Source organism: Gavialis gangeticus, unplaced genomic scaffold, assembly GCF_001723915.1.
Source record: "Gavialis gangeticus isolate Ggan-Ray unplaced genomic scaffold, GavGan_comp1, whole genome shotgun sequence".
Taxonomy (NCBI): Eukaryota; Metazoa; Chordata; order Crocodylia; family Gavialidae; genus Gavialis; species Gavialis gangeticus.
In genome coordinates this window covers 56,408,315-56,425,099 of record NW_017729030.1, presented here as the reverse complement: position 1 = coordinate 56,425,099, position 16,785 = coordinate 56,408,315, and the positions used below count along the sequence as shown (strand labels likewise).

General features: G+C 45.2%; 1 protein-coding gene across 7 annotated transcripts in view; it reads right to left on the bottom strand.

The window, feature by feature from the left end:
* Positions 1 to 16,785, bottom strand: part of EPHA5 (EPH receptor A5) — a 369,106-nt gene that overhangs the window by 101,041 nt on the left and 251,280 nt on the right. For all 7 annotated transcript variants that reach the window (XM_019522270.1, XM_019522269.1, XM_019522268.1 and 4 more), the window contains one exon: positions 2,685 to 2,809. In XM_019522270.1, coding sequence (XP_019377815.1) covers positions 2,685 to 2,809 — 125 coding nt within the window. The remainder of the gene's footprint in view (positions 1 to 2,684; positions 2,810 to 16,785) is intronic.

The window sequence follows — 16,785 nt, the reverse complement described above, 5'->3', positions numbered from 1 at the left end:
CTGGCTGGACTCGTTTGAGTCCCGTTTCTCTTTTTGGGGTTTTTTGTTGTTCTCCCGCCCTGGCGGGGGGTCGGGCTAGAAGATCTACTAGGTCCCTTCCGACCCTTAATCTATGAATCTATGAATCTAGAGCTAGTACTAACCCTGATCAACATTTGAGCAGCTCAATGTGCAATGGGTAACAAGGCCCTTACTTTCATTCACTGCACCTGCAGTGAAGGTCCTGTGAGCAAACACCCTCTTCCACGTGGTGTTAAGTGCAGGACTGGAGCACTAGTATGCTTTTATCTACTTTTCCTGTGTATCATGGCTATTACCATGGCCAACATACCCATGCTGAATCTAGAAAGCATAGCTTAGGCTATAGAGCCATGCTGGACCTATGACTAATTTATCCTCCACAAACTGGGACAAAGGGAACCTGTAATATATATTCATGAGCATTGCTCTCACACTGGAGGCTAACCATTGTGTGCCTTTGGGTTATGTCACTACGAAGACAGAAATCTAGGCTGTGGCATAGTGATACATGAAGATAAGGGTTAGGCTTTCAAAACAATCAAGCAGCCCTCTTTAAGGACTATTTAAAAAACCTTGTCCTAGCTGTGTGCTAAGCACTTTAGAAAACCTTGAAAGTTTTGGAGGATAAAAGTATAAAATTATTAGGTTAGTTATACTGTCAATACCTAGATGTCATTCATAATAAGAGATTGCTACCTCAGTTTATGGGAACAACTGATTGAAATCTATTTTTTTTTCCCCTTGGAAAACTTCAGCAAAAATATCCATTCACTTTTAGCTCCATTAAAGGAACTGTTAAGATGCAGCAGGCAACAATACCGGGAAGGCTATTCACAATTCAGTTTGGAAACCCTGGCATATTTCATCATTACTTGACTAATTGCTACTGAAGGCTCTAGGCAGATCCCTGAGGAAATCTCCCCTCACCATCACCCTGATCATTATTGTACCCCTGACTATACCAGCTATGTCCCAACATTACACTGATTCTGTGGACAATGGCTGGGGAACAGGTCCACAACCTGTAAGATCATTAGTGAGACCTTCTAAGTTTTACTGCACTCTCTGCATTGCTTTTGCATTCATCTAATGAAATGTGTATAAACTAAAAAGTGCACTTGTGATTACCAGGGGAAAACACAATGTGCTTTTCTTTTGGGATGCTCTGCCAAATATAAAAAACAGCAGCAGCTCAGTCTCAGAATGGCTAGTTCTTCAGTGGCTGATGATTCATTATATTCTAATTTCTTAACCTGTAAATAGAGCAACAGTGCTTGGGAGCCTGAAGCCAGTTCATCCAAACAGAAACTGTTCCTGGTTTTGACAACGTGTTTGTTGGCAAAAAAAAGTGTCTTGGCTCCTCTCAGAGTTGGTGCTCCCCCATCCCAGGAAAGCACTTTGGACATCAGGCTATTGGCTATTTAGGGACAGGTCCCAGAGGGAGTTTCTCTAGTAAGAAATCACAGCATTTTTCATCAGTAGAATTCAAAATACTCTAAAAAGATCAGTATCGTTAAACCCATTGTACAGATGGGGAGACAGAGGCACAGAGTAGCGGTGTAGCTTGCCAAAGATCCTATCCTAAGCTGGCAGCAGAGACAGGGCTTTGTGTCACTCCATTTCTTGCAGTGGAAGCTGAGCTGGCTGGCTTGTGTGGGAGAGTAAGATGTACCCCACAGAAAGGAAAGCAATAGGGTGCCTGCCCCTACTGTCCTGCGAGGCATTCTGCCATGCTGAGGCCAACTGCTTCCCAGTGAACCCCTGGTGGCACTGCAGTGCTGCTCTGCCCCACTGCCTAATGGTGCCCTCTGTTTCAAGTATTAAAATTCTCAGAAATGCCTCAGCTGAGAAGTGGCTACCATTCTGCTAGATACTGTACAAAAATTGTACAGTAAGACATTGCCTGTGCTTCAGGGAGTCAATATTCTGACTATGTTGGGCAAAGCTGGAGGATAGACGGAAGCATGGAGACAGGAAATGACTTGCCCAAGTTCAGCCCTTTGTCTTTACATAGACAAACTGTTCACGGACTTCAGCAAGAACCTGGTTGGAAAAAAACCCGAAGTGAAGACTGCAGGACATCCCCACCCAACACTGTCCACTCTTTAGGGCAGGAGCCTTTTTTTTTTGTTCTGTGTAGGGACAATACCTAGCATAACAGGATCCTAGTCCAAGACTACACCTCCTAAGCACTTTAGGGACACAACCAGCAGGCGCCTACGGCAAAGAAACAGTAAGAATGCCAATCTGCCCTAGCAGACATTTTGATGAACTCTGGAGTTAGTGCCAGTCAATCCTGAAAACCAAACCAGAAGTATAAAGACAAAAGACTAGGGATTGCCTAATGTTCTGGGAGAGAAGATTGATGGTGGTCTCCTAAACCCTTTTATTCTTAACAAATGAGTATACTTTATTTTAATGTGATAAGACTGGAGATGAAGCTGACATGCAGCTTTAATGTATTTGTTCAACAGAAGTGGCACACTAATGGAAAACAACACACACATTTCAGGTCCTCCTAATCATTTACTGCAGAATCAATCTGACATTGATTTATGCATAAAATTGCTTCATTCCCTTCCATGACTAAGATAATTATAACTTAAAGAAAAAGGACAGCAAAGAAAAGATACTTAGGATGCTTTGCAATCAGTCAGTCACACCTTTTCAAAATATTTGATTTCGTACTCCAGGATGATCCCGTTGGGTCGATCTGGCTCCTGCCAGGAAAGGGAGATGCTATTTTTAGTAATCTTGCCTTTTTTCACACTACTGATTGGCGATGGTGCTGTAAGACAGGAGAAAAAAAACAAAATGATACTTAGTAAGACAATATCCTAGCTAGTTCTTAATTTAAAATCAACACTGTATATATGCACATGGATATGCATGCACACACTGCAGGCCAGATTCCCAACTAAGGTAAATCCAGGCCACAATGTACATTAACAAATAGTGATTACAACAGTGGTGAATCAGGCCCAGGTTCTCAGTCCAGCTTCTACTACACAACTTCCCATGTAGGTGAAGATTTTAGATGGTAATTTACATGAGACTTTTAAAATATGGTCCAATAAAAAGCAGAGAGAAATCAAATTAAAAAAGGGTAGAGGGTAGGGGTGGGGGACTTCTCTAAATACCAAGGGTTAGTCACCCAGCTGGTATTAATCAGCACATCTTTACTGAAGTCAATGGGATTACAAAGATTTTCCACAGCTGAGTATCTACATCAATGTTACCAATACGAGATTCCAGTTCAATGCAATATACAAACTATAAGGTATAATAGAAGTTCCCAAAACAAGCCCACAGCTTGTACCTTTAAGCACCCATCAGGCAAGTCATGAGACTGGAGCTCCAAATAAGGGAACACACTGCATACTTCCCACTATATTGAATGTATTTGTTTCCCTGCTTGTTGGGACGCACTGGAGAGGACTGTACAACTGCTGAAGTGACCCTGTGATATTTATCTGAAGTGGTAATGCCGGGGAAAGAGGCAGACTGAGATAAACAGCTATTTTGCCATATCTTTAGAAGTAGGGTAGAAGGGGTGATGCTGAAGTTGTCAGACGGTGGTAGATAAGGTGGGAGGGCAAAGAAAGAGTTGACAGGATGTGTTTGGAGTAGGAGTAAAAGATATAGGAATGAACTAAGAGGCTAGTTTTATACTGGAGGATCTAGACCAACTTTGCCAGTTTAAGATTCTAGTTCAGTGCAATATATGTCTAATGTGACCTACCCTGTAATAACATAGACAGTGTGGAAATTCAAAATCCAACATTCTTTAAAGAAAAAAGTAACCAGAAAGACACAATGGGATAATTAAAAAACCCCCCACATGCACAGACACAATATTTTGTCAAGAAAATTCACCCCATTTTGTGATCAGATCTAGTAATTGGCAAGACCTAGTGCAGGGCACTTGCTGAAAAGGTGCCAAAAAGTGTTGCTCAGGCATCAGGGAATGTGGACATGGAGCATAAAGTCTGAACAAGCAGAGGAGTTGTGCTGTATGACCAAGAGGACAACAGAGCCCTTGGGAATTTGCAGAAGATGAAATTCAGCATGGGTATGGGACTTCCTCCTGATCTGCCCAACCATGTGACAGCAGGAACAAACAAAGTGGATGCAAAGATCAGCCAGAGCTAGAAATTGGCAGCAATGTTTTGTGAGGGCATCAACTAAAGGCTTATTTGGGGTCCACTGAAATATTTGAGACCCCCTCCCTCCCCGACTTCAAAAACTACACGTCACCACCCCCTACATGTCACCACTGGTATATACAACTTCTTTCCTTCAGGACTCAGTTACCATGTTTTACTGTTCACTTATCATAGACTAAGATCAGACACAATTACCACAGGGTGCATCTACATGAGCATATTAATACGAAGCAATTAGCTCCGGAGCTTATTGCTCTGAAGTTTATTGCTCCAGGCACACAGTTTGCATATGCACCCAGGACCACAGCACACTGAGCTGGATCAGAGCAGCCCTAGTTGGCAGGGGGCCCTGGGGGTAAACCTGTCAGACCAGGTCTTCTCCCCTGCTCAACATGCTGTGGAGGGGCTGGCTGGGACATGAGGGTACTTCCGTACAGGCTTAGCCAGCAGGCAGCCCCTGAACTGAAGCACTTTCATGCCCCAGTCAGCCAAGGCAGCATCTACACATGTGTTGTTACAGAGTAAAATACTCTGCAGCAGGAAAGTACTTGTAAATATTAGGGCTGTGTGAAATGGCACCGTTCCATTTCGCCTTGAGTTTCGACAGTTCAAGGGACCAGTGTTTCGTCTCCAATTTAATTTCAAGTCAAAACAGCTGTTCTGTTCTATTCCATTCTGTTGAAACAGAAAGGCTGTTCTGATACTGTTTCGAGTTTCACTGGGGATGGGGAATCAGTCCAGCTGGGTTGCTTTCCCATCCCCCGTGCTAGATTGGTCCAGGGGCAGAAGGCAGGCCAGCTGGGCTGCTTCCCGGGGTCCTGCACTACATTGCACTGGGGGCAGGAGGCAGCCCTGCTGGGCTACTTCTCAGGGCCCCATGCTAGATTGGTTTGGGGGTGGGAGTCTACACCGCTCCCTTTTAACTCACTGAAATCTGTCTGTATTCAGAGTGAATTAGCTGAACAGAATATTTGTGTCAGTGTCACGGAATAGCTGAGCTCCTGCCATATTACTTACTTGAGCACTGGTGGCATTCAGATTTCACTACACTCCATGCACCCAACCAAGTGAGTTCACTAGTTTGGATTCAGAGCACCACTTAAGTTAGAGATGTCTGTGTATGGGCTGGAGGTGGGTCAGGGGGAACATATGATCTTGCACTGAAAGGAAACAAGCCTGGAGATCCTGACAAGGCAGCAATGTGTGCTGGGAGTCTGAATGAGGATGCAGGGGATGATTCTTAGGTTCACAACAGCTACTGTGCACTTCTCAGACAGCTTCAGGAAATGGTGCAAGCAATTCAGTAGATCCACTGGCTCATCAGTCAATACGGACTCAGTACTCTAGAGGAAAGAAGCTGTGTCTTGGGTTGTCCCCCTTCCCACCCCCATCTAATGGCACTATTATGCATTGCCCTCTTTTATTCAAAGGGGATCTATACCTGCAGTGTTGAATATAGTGGCATGAATCTTTCCCATTTCAGGGTTGCCCTAATAGGCATTATTGTGGTATTACCATGGCTGCCATGGGACCATTCATTCCTTGCAAATGGCAACTGTAAAGATTTTAATAGTGACTACTGTGCAATGATCTCTGCTTATGGTATTTGTATTTAAGTTTGTGCTGTGCTTTGGAGGCCTTCAGAATGAACAGAGCTATATAATTTTACTTATTTTATTATTCAACCTTCAAAGGTTATTTTCTTTCCAGCACATGCATTCACTGAAAACATGTTTATTATTTTAAATTCAGAAGCCTTAAAAATAGTTATGTTTTTTCCCCCATCATTGTCACTCCCCCAACTAGAAGGCTGTTATGGAAAACAAGCATGTCTCCTGGATTGTCCACTAAGGTCCCAATCCTGCAATGAGATTTTTCCATGTGCAGTTGTTTATGGGACTGTGTCATGGACACATCCAGGAAAAGAATAGGAAAAGCTGCTGATCATTCAGATCATAGCCAGAAAGTGAATATTGCTGTTACAAAGTTACATAATTATGGAAGTCTAAGGATCATATAAATGCGAACAAAAACAATATGACACAGTCCAAGAGAACCTTGCATGATCTATACTATAATAATTATTTGAGCATCTCCTAATATGTTTATGTGTCTATTGTCACAATACCCATGAAACAGTTAGCCCATTTCTTAGATGTGGATATATACAGAGTGAAATGAAATGACTTGCCCCAAATCTTTCAGTACAGGGTCCATACTCCTCTCCTTACAGCCCATCAAACAGCTATAATTTAGTGTCTGGTGTATAAAAGGAACTCTTAAATTAAAACATGCCTTATATACAATTTATTTGCACTGTAAAAATATATCGGTATCCTAATTAACATGCTACTCTCTTCTTCTCCCTCCCTCCCCTGAATGGAAAAAAACAATTATGTAATAAAGACAGCAAAGAAATTAATGTTGCCAATTCTGATGTTCAGCCAAAGGTACAGGGGAAACATTTCAAATAATTATTCTGGATCAGGGACTGTCATTTTAAAAATAAGTCCCTATACACCCAAAGATTTCAAATAGGAATCCATAGTACTACAAACATTCTGACCTGTTGTGGTCTTTCTGAGTTCTTTCTAATGAAAAATTGTTTTATTGTTCTTCTGTAGTCAAAAAACAAGTGAAAACTAAAAGCTGGCATTTTCTAAGGAGTGGCTTAAGTCTAATGAGGGGTGCCTTCAGTCTAAGTTGATTGAGAACCACTGCCCTAAGCTTTGCATAATTAAGCAGGGGAAAAGCTACCCCATATACTCCATAGGTTGTAGATAAAGGCTTTAACCTAACCCTGCAACAGTTGAGGGCAACAGACCAAAGTCTTTCCATGAGTCAAGGTGACAGGATCAAGCCCACAGAAGGAAGCAATGTGGTCTACCTGCTAGACCACTGGACTAGATTGGGAGACTTTCATACTATTCCAGACTCTACTACTGACCTGGTCAGTGGACTTGGGGGCAAATGACATCACTTGTTATTGTTTCCAAACTCTATTTCATCCCATTTTTCACTTCTGATATTTTGGAAGTAGTGATTAACTTAAACCATAGGAGATGGGCATAGATCCAAAACAAAACCAAAGTGTTAGACCCTCCAAATGCCTTGGTGGTTCCATCATGGAGGATAATGACTGAATAATATGCTGTTTGGGTAATAATGGCTTTATCTCAGGTTTAGGTTATAATCCGTCACTATCCATGATCCAAAGTATTATTTCTTCATTTGACTATGCATCTAGTCTTCTACCAGAGGGCAATACTCCAGGAGAATAGACTTCAGTATCACAAATTCTTTACCAGATAATGTACCTTTTCTCCACTTTGGGGAAATTTTCCAAGGTGCCTATCAAATCTGCGAAGCTGACTTCAGTTAAAAAGCAAAGGGCTGCATGCTCAACATCTGACAGGAAAATCTCTCTCTCAGATGCTACAGGAAGTTCAGTACATTTCCTACTGTACAGAAATCCAATTTACTAGTTTTCTTGAGAAAATGTGTAACAGGATATAAGCTGTCCCTGCTCCAACAATAAGATAAATAAGTATGGCATATATGTAATACTGCTTTTGTTGGAATTACTGTGTAATAGGTGCTTGCTGCACAGGTGTATGGTGGGTGGGAAAGTATTATTATCTCCATTTTCCCCATGAAAAAACTGAGGCAGAGAGCTGAAGTGACTTGCTCAGAGCTATATACTCCAGTGGCATGGCCAAGACACAAACTCAGTAATGTCTCACTTCTAACTGTATGCTGGCCATAAAAAACAGTTTTGACTTCAAAATGCATAAGTTTTGCAACGTGTGTTTGCTTTGCTAGTTGAGCTTCACAGAATTTAACATCTTCCTACATAAGTCTCTATCACGTTGAGTTGCAACTCTGCGGTATGCTGTACTCTTCCGGGAAAAGAAAGCAAGATAAGAAAATGGGTAACTGAACTCCAAAAGTAAATTAGAAAGCCAGTAACTGTATCCCTTTAGAATCTTCTTCAAAAGGAGTGTTAAAGTGTAACTGTGAGATAAAGACCAATTAAGTATATTCAATCGATCCCAGTGGTACTGGAAAGATACAGAAGTTACTTTGCATCCTCAACCCAAGGAGGTTACCATGCTCTGAAGTGAATAAGGAAGGTATAAGTATTTTAGAGATTTCTTTGTCAAACAAAATGCAATTCAATCTGAACAGTCAGACAAAGTCTGCAATCATTCCATCTTAAAAGCCTGCAACAGGATACAGTGCTATATGATGTCAGGAAAATAAAAGGATTAAAGTGAAACTTGCTTTTTAAAGGTCATTGGTTTTAGAAGGGCAGTATCCCTGTAACAGAAGGGTGCTTACCCATTGAAAAGTTTCATTTGAAGTAGAACAAGTTAAAAAAGGAAACTACGGATATGTAAAAATAAAACCATTTTTTCCTTGGGGATGAGGTGAGGGGGAGGAAACTCTTATTTAGCTCTCTGCCTTAATGCATAAAGACTGGATGTAAACAATTCTTCTCTCTTATGCTGTTTGCAAGTAATTTGCACATTAATTTCAAAGTAGAACACTTTAAATGAAAGCAAGATTTTACATCTTTTACATTTATGTTCACTGTTCACCAAAACAATTGTGCATGTGATGTTGGCAAACAGAAAACATAACAAACAAAGTGTGAAATTGTTAATGTTCATTTTGCTTTCTGCAGGCTAAAATTAATCATAAACCAATAAACATCTTAGGAAATTGTTCTTAGTTTTTATTCCATTTGTAATATTTCCTTAACAACATAACTGGCTGGACTAAATAAAATGAAAGTTACTGCGGATTTATACATTACTACCCACATCTGAATAAGTACAAGAGACAATTTAATGAGAAATAGATCTTTTGGAACATTCTTCCTCTGCAGCTTTTTATAATGATATTAGCAGTGGATTAGTCAGTTAGGCACCAAATATGGTATCTAAGAAGTTCTGCACTGTGACCTGGTAACATCTAATATGGTACAGTGTTTATGGAATAAAACCTTAATTGTATTTTAATAGACAGTGATGCTATCAGGTGAATGACCACTGCCCCAAGATAACACAATTAATCTAGACTACAACTCAAGGGCTAGATCATACTATCCCAAGAGTAATAATAATAATAATAATTATTATTATTATTATTATTATTCAATCCAACAGCCAGCACACCCTTAGGTTAATCAGTAGGGAAAGCTGGGAGAAAAAAGTATAGATTTACTTTATTTTCACTCCAATAAGCAAGCTATCTCCATCAAAGCAAGACCTTCAATCCATCCCAGTTCTGTTAGGAAAGATCCCCACTTGGAGCAAATCAGAATACCCCTCTCAATCTTATAGAAGTATATCAACCTATGCCAGCTGAAGATCTAGCCCCACTTCTCCTTGGGTCATCTCTCCATCTATCTGGGCTTCACTTCCTTTTAAAAGAAGATTAAGGTATCAACAAAGAGAAACATTCTGCTGTGACTTTCTTCGTATTGAAAGCTATTGTGGTCTATATCACATTTGCAGCTCTGTTCTAGATCTTAGCTTATTTTCGTGTTACTTTATATCTGCAGGCAATTTACTGAATCTGATTAAATTTCTGTGTTTGTAAACCTGCTGGGATCTAAAATTTCAAACAGGTAAGCACCTTAGAATTCTTCCCTGTATCTCCTGCCAATGTTGCTTTGCAGTCTGAAGTTATGCCAAAAGACACAAAGTCAGATTCAAGTTTAAGATTAAATCAAATCCATCAACTGTCATATAGCCAAAAAAACCCCATGGTATCATTAACACACAGGAGCAAAGGAGATTGGCTGAAACTGGAAAAAGGAAGGCAGTATGCACCAGTAAATTAGCGTTAACTACAAGACAAGTAATTCTGGCCACACTTCAAAAGCCCAGTTTACTGCAATTTTTCATCCTGTTTCTGATTAATGACATTATTGGATTTGTTTTTCCTTAAGGTCTTTGGTTACTGCAGAATTTGAAAGCAAAAGTAGCATGGCTCACTGAATCCAAACTACATACATTTCTAAGTAATGCAAAACTATAGAAAGCTTCTACCACCAGATTTATTTTAAGGTTATATTTTAAAAAAAGAAATATGGATTTCAAAAGAAAGGGGTGTGGGGGGGGACTGCAGCTTACTGTATTACCTATTTGGATTTCTATCCAATGTTCTTACCTTTCACCTTCAGAGGAGTGTCAATTGGCTCCTACTTAAGCACTAAAATCAGCAATTGTTTGGGAGCCCTTTTGAAAATCTAGTCCAGGTGTTGAATTTCCCATGCATTACATAGCATTTAAGTTCCAATTAGACTCTATCTGGGGACACTAACTTGTACATATAAATGGCATATAGGCCCAGAGCAGAAAAATTTCATCCCATCTGATTAAATACAAGGTACCCTGTTCAGTCCCAATCCCAGGACTCACATGAGAAGTCCTCACTTATTGAAAGGTACCTCTTGAATAAGATCTATTTCATACCAGTCCACTGCACAGGAGCAAATTTCACCTTTTTGTATTAAAACCCAAACACATTTTCCAAAGCACAAACTCAGTGAAAACACAGCATTTTTCTCACAATTTCTCTTTTACCAGGATGAAGAAACATACAAACACTATTGCACATGCTGACCTACAACTGCCATTACCCATCCCCATTTTCCAAGTCTGAGAAACAGAGGCATAACAAGGCAGTTACCCCTGCGGCAGCTGTAATGCCCAGAGGCAGTGACAACTTCTGGCTGTTGCTGTGCCACTGGCACAGCTGCACTGGCAGCTGCTATTTGTCTGCCCCCACTGTAAGTCAGTACCCAGGGCTGCTGCCCTGGTTGCTCTGCCTTAGTTACGCTACTGCTCAGAAAATTGGCACTTTGTAGAGTATCTGCATTCTGTCAAACTAATGGAAGAAGCCAATTAAAAGTCCATGGGCCTTTGACAATGATGAATATGCCAACTTCTATGTTGTACTTTAGCCTGGCAACTAATGTCAAGTGTTCCAATCCCAAAAGATGATATCACATAAATCAATTTAAAAGATCAGAAACTGGTTTAAACCTGTAACAGAACAGACGTTCGGCCTAGAAACAGACATTCAAAAAGCCTGAGGCTGAATTGATTCAATCTTTGCAGGTTAGTCTAACCTGCAAAGTGTGAACCAATTTGAAGTTGGATAGACATTCCCTTTTCAATCCAGAAATGCGAGCACGTGCTTGCCGTCATTCAGGCTAGAAGCTGCAGGGCACTAGAGCAGCCCTCCCTTCCCTTCCACAGGGCTGAGCTGAGGTAGGTGTGGCCAGGCCCCACACAAGATACTGTGATTAGGGAGCATTTATCAGCTTGATAACAGAGAGCATTTATCAGCTCTCTTATCAGGACTGAACACCCCAACAGAAAACAAAGCCTCACTCATTAGTTCAATCTCTTCTTAAACAGCTTTTTCCAAAGAAAGGAATGCAGGGACATTACCATTTGAGCTGTTGATTACCTCCAAAAAGCCCTAAGTGGACACTGTTTTATCTGCTTTACACAGTATTAGCTAGTAGACCACATGCTGGCTACAGTCTGTGCTGTGGGAGGGACGAGGAAGGGATCTCTGCTTAAGTAGCAAGTGGTGACAGGAGGGGGAGGGAGGCACGGGGAAGCCAGCAGACTCTGCTGTGCCTGCAAGTCTCTGCCAGAGTTCCAGCCAGGGAGCAGAGGGGAGGGGCCAGCCCTACTGTGGAGTAGCCCAGACAGCATGCCAGGATGGTGGTGGTGGTGGTGGGGGGGAGTCTGGATGGATCTGAGGCAGACATTGCATAAACTGGTTTGACCCAAATCAGTTAAGTCTACATTCAACCAGGTTTATCTCAAACCGGTTTTGGCCATTTGTAAACTGGAAGGAAGTACTTTGACTTTTAACTACTCTATTCAGGGGTTCAGGGATACAAAAAAGGTGGCTGCTTACAAAGCAAAAAAACAAAAAATTATTCTCAAACCAAGAACACCATGTCATTGCATTCAACGCATCACACCGTGACATACACCTTTGCTACTTTCCATGTCGTGTCTTACATGCTAGAAACAATTCCTACCCTGCTGTAGCCAATCATACATGTGACAACACCTTCAACTTCCCACACAAAAAGAAAGCAAAAAAGCAGCCTGGTGAGGGCCCAGGACGTGGCACAAGCTGGAAGTCGTAGTCAGACACCAAACCAGCCCGGTTGCCCAGACCGGTCATGACATCAGAGCGTGTATTTGAGATGGCTGTCCTCCACATGGCACAGCGCTCCCTCAAGGGCCCAGTGTGTCTCAAAGGCCGGCACCTCCCACTGGGGCACAGCATACTCAAATTGCAGTGAGAGGTGTGCCTGCACCAGGAGGCGGAAAAGCCACAGGGCATCGTCTGAGCCGGTCCCAGCAAGCTGGCTTCAGTGGCTCTTGAGGATGGCCAGCTTGGCCTGACCCAGTAAGAAGTTGGCCAGGCAGACGTGCCCCTTCTCAGCCACTCGGTATAGGTAGGAGCACACGTAGGTGGTCTCCGAGAAGCTCCTGCCCAGCGCTTACAGCAGCGGCTTGAGGATGACAAACAGCGGCCACAGGCAGGGACACTCAAGGAAGGCATGAAAGAGGGTCTCCTCAACACCCCCTGGGCAGAAAGGACAGGACATCGAGGCGGCTGGGTCAAAGTGGGACGCAAACGTGTCAGTGGCTAGGATGCCGTGTAGCAACCACCACTGCAGGTTGCCAGTCTTCTTGGCGGTTAGCGGCTTATACAATGTGCGCCACAGCGGGTGGGCTGGTGGGGAATCTGGTGGCCCCAGGCGCTGCCGCCACGGTGTATTGGGATGGCGCACCAGCACTTGGGCATGGCGGACATACACCACCCAGGCATATAGGCTTCTACGGGCTTGACCGATTTCATTTCCTTTTATGACCAGGTGATATCAGGGGCCAGGGGAAGCGATCGACATCATATACCTCGACTTTAAAAAAGCCTTCGATCCGATATCCCACGATCACCTCTTGGTTAAACTGGCTAACTGCGGCCTTGATGTCACCACGATCCGCTGGCTGGGGAACTGGCTCTGTGGTAGGACCCAGAGGGTGGTGGTCAACTGGAGTCAATTGTCTTGGTGTGCTGTGACCAGTGGGGTCCCACAAGGCTCTGTCCTAGGGCCTAAACTATTTAACATCTACAACAATGATGTGGACATTGGTGTCAGAAGTGGACTGGCCAAGTTCACCGACAACACCAAACTCTGGGGTAAAGCATCCACACCTGAGGACAGGAGGGTGATCCAGGTGGATCTGGACAGACTCATGAAATGGGCAGACGAGAACCTGATGGTGTTTAACACCGAAAAATGCAAGGCTCTCCACCTTGGGAAGAAAAACCTGCACCATGTATATAGCCTCGGTAGCGCTACGCTGGTTAGCACTACAGATGAAAGGGACTTGGGGGTCATGGTTGACAAAATGAACATGAGCCTTCAGTGCGATGCTGCGGCTAGTAAAGCGAGCAAAATGCTGGCTTGCATCCATAGATGCTTGTCAGGCAGATCCCGGGACATCATTCTCCCGCTGTACTTGGTCTTGGTGAGGCTGCAGCCGGAGTACTGTGTCCAGTTTTGGGCTCCGCAATTCAAAAAGGATGTGGAGAAACTTGAGAGGGTGCAAAGGAGAGCCACGCACATGATCAGAGGTCAGGAAAACAGACCCTATGATGAGAGGCTGAGAGCAATGGGGCTATTCAGCCTAGAAAAGTGCAGGCTCAAGGGTGATCTGGTGGCCATCTATAAGCTTATCCAGGGTACTCATCAGGATCTGGGGGAACAGCTGTTCACCAGAGCCCCACAAGGGATAACAAGATCAAACAGTCACAAACTCCACTGTGACCAGTTCAGGCTGGACATAAGAAAGAACTTCTTCGCTGTCTGAGCCCCCAAGGTTTGGAACAGATTGTCACCTGAGGTAGTGCAAGTGCCCACCTTGAATGCCTTCAAAACACATTTGGATGCTTATCTTGCTGGGATCCTATGATCCCTGCTGACTTCCTGCCCCTGGGGTGGGGGGCTGGACTCGATGATCCTCTGGGGTCCCTTCCAGCCCTAATGTCTATGAACTCTATGAAAAAAACAAAGGGGCAACCCGTGTCACTGTCAGGAGGCACAGGGAGCGTCAGCAGGGTACCAAGCCCACCAGCCAACTCACCAGCCACATCCAGGGTGACTGGCAGTGTGGGAAAAGCCTTGCTCAGTGCATCCACAGTATGGGGGACCTGGCATGCCCAGAGATGGTTATACAGGGTAGCTGCTGCCTCTAGTGGAAGGGCAGCCTGGGTGTCACGCAGGACAGAGTGCACTCTGTCCTGAGTGGCATGCCTAGCCAGATGGTCAGGGCCTCAGGCGAGAGCCAGGCTGACCAAGTGGGGTCAAGGATGTGGCTCAGGCGGAGGACATGCACCTGGATGAGAATGGCCATGAGGCTGGCAGTAGCCAGGCTCAACACGGGGCGCCTCGGGGCTGGGTTGTGCACCAGGGGCTCCCTCAGCAGCTGCAGGAACTGCAGGTGTCAGGCCTGGGGCTGGAGGCAGAAGGTGGCCTGCCAGGCTTGTACCACACCATGGTAGAAAGCCGGAAGCACCGCCCAGTTCAGGAGTGTGAGGTCCAACAGGAAGAGCTCCTGGTCAAAGCCAGGGGCCCCCACCCTCTGCAGGGACCAGCTTGCTAGTTGTTGCCAGGGTAGGTGCTCCTCATCGTACAGGAGTCACTGAAGGGCTTGCAGGTGGAAGGCAGCCACCTTGCTCATGAGGTCAACTAGGCTCTGGCCCCCCTTAGCAACAGGTAGGTAAATGACGGCTCATGGGAGCCAGTGGCACCCATTCCAGAAAAATCTATCAGGAGGTGCTCGAACCTCTCGAGTAGGTCCTGTGGTGGGTTGAGTATGGCACACAAGTGCTACAGGGTCACTGCTACCAGGTTGTTTGCGATGAGGACATGTCCCCAGTAGGAGAGGCTGGGTAGGTGCCAGCACCACTGTTGTAGACAGGCCTCTACCCCTTCCTCAAGGCCGTCCCAGTTGCATGCCATGAAAATCGGTGGCCCTAGGAACATGCCCAGGACCTTGAGGCCCTTGTGGCACCAGGTGAGGCCCCCTGGCAAATGGGGGGGCGGGGAGTCGCGCTGATCCACGCACCAAGCAGCAAGGTATCTCTCTTGGCCCAGCTGATACAGGCTGAGGAGGCACATTCATAGGCTTGCTGGAAGTCTGTCAGGGCCCATACGTCTTCCTGGGTGTTAAGGAAGATGGTAATGTCGTCTGCATATGCTGACAGCCAGAGAGAAGGGACAGTGGATGGGCCTATGGCCGATGACAAGGCCACACCACTCAGGTGGCGCCACAGCGCATGCAGCAGTGGCTCAATGGCCAGGGCATAGAGCATGCCCAACAGGGGGCAGCCCTAATGGACACCTCAGCGCATGGGAAACAGGGAGCAGAGCACGCTGTTCACCTTGAGCAGGCTGGAGGTGTCTTGATACAAGACCCGGAGGGCCCCGGTGAAGAGGGGCCTGAAGCCAAAGTCTTGGATGGTCCTGTCGGCATGCAGTACCTCTGCTCAAGCCCAGTGATGGAGGCCATGACAGTGCAGGGGCAGGTCATCAATGCTTTGGCCAGAATCTTGTAGTCTGCACACAGCAGGAAGAATGGATGGCAGTTCTTAATTCAGCCAAGGTCTCCCTTCTTGGGCAACAACGTGAGCACCGCTTAGCAGAAGCTGATTGGCAGGACCTTGTCAGCAAGGCTCTCCTGGACAATGCACAGGAGGCAGGGGCCGAGGAGAGGCCAGAAGGTCTTGTAGAACTTGGCAGATAACCCATCGGCAGCTGCCAGCTCCTCCAGACACAATTCCTGCTCAAGCTCACTGGCCTCCAGGGCACAGAGAAGTGGCAGGCCCTCGTGGAATTCCCATGTGGCCTCAGAGCAGGACGGCTCCACCGCAAACAGGTCATGATAGAAGGTGATGGAATGCTCATGTGCTTCACCCAGGTGGGCTAAGACTTTGCTCACTGCTCACTGTCACTCTAGGTTGAAGAAGCAGGTTGGGGCATCTGTTCTTGCCAGCTCTTGGCAGCGGGCACGGATCCTTGCTCCACGGGCCACACTCTTCGCCAAGTCATGCAGGTTTTTCCTGCGGCACAGGGGGCTCTCGCACAGCCCTGCACCACTGCCAGCAGCCAGAAGGGTGGTCTCAAGCTCTGCCACGTCTTCCTTCAGCTCACAGATACTGTGACAAAGTTCATTTGTGGCTAGCTGAGTGTACTGCTGGCAAAAAGCCCAGAACTGTATCTTTACCCAAGTCCCACTACAGCTTCCAGGAGGAGTAGCTCAGTCTTGTGGCCTCCCAGCCCCGTCAGAAGTGGGCAAAGCAGTCCTGGAAGTAGGAGTCTTGAAGCAGGCTGACGCTGAAGCACCAACAGGGCACTTGCATGCAGGTTATCCCCAGCAGACTCAGTTCACAGCAGACCATGACATTATCTGACAGGCCTGAGGGAATGATGAAGCCACTGCGCAGGAGTTTCATAGTTTCATAGTTTCTAGGGTCGGAAGGG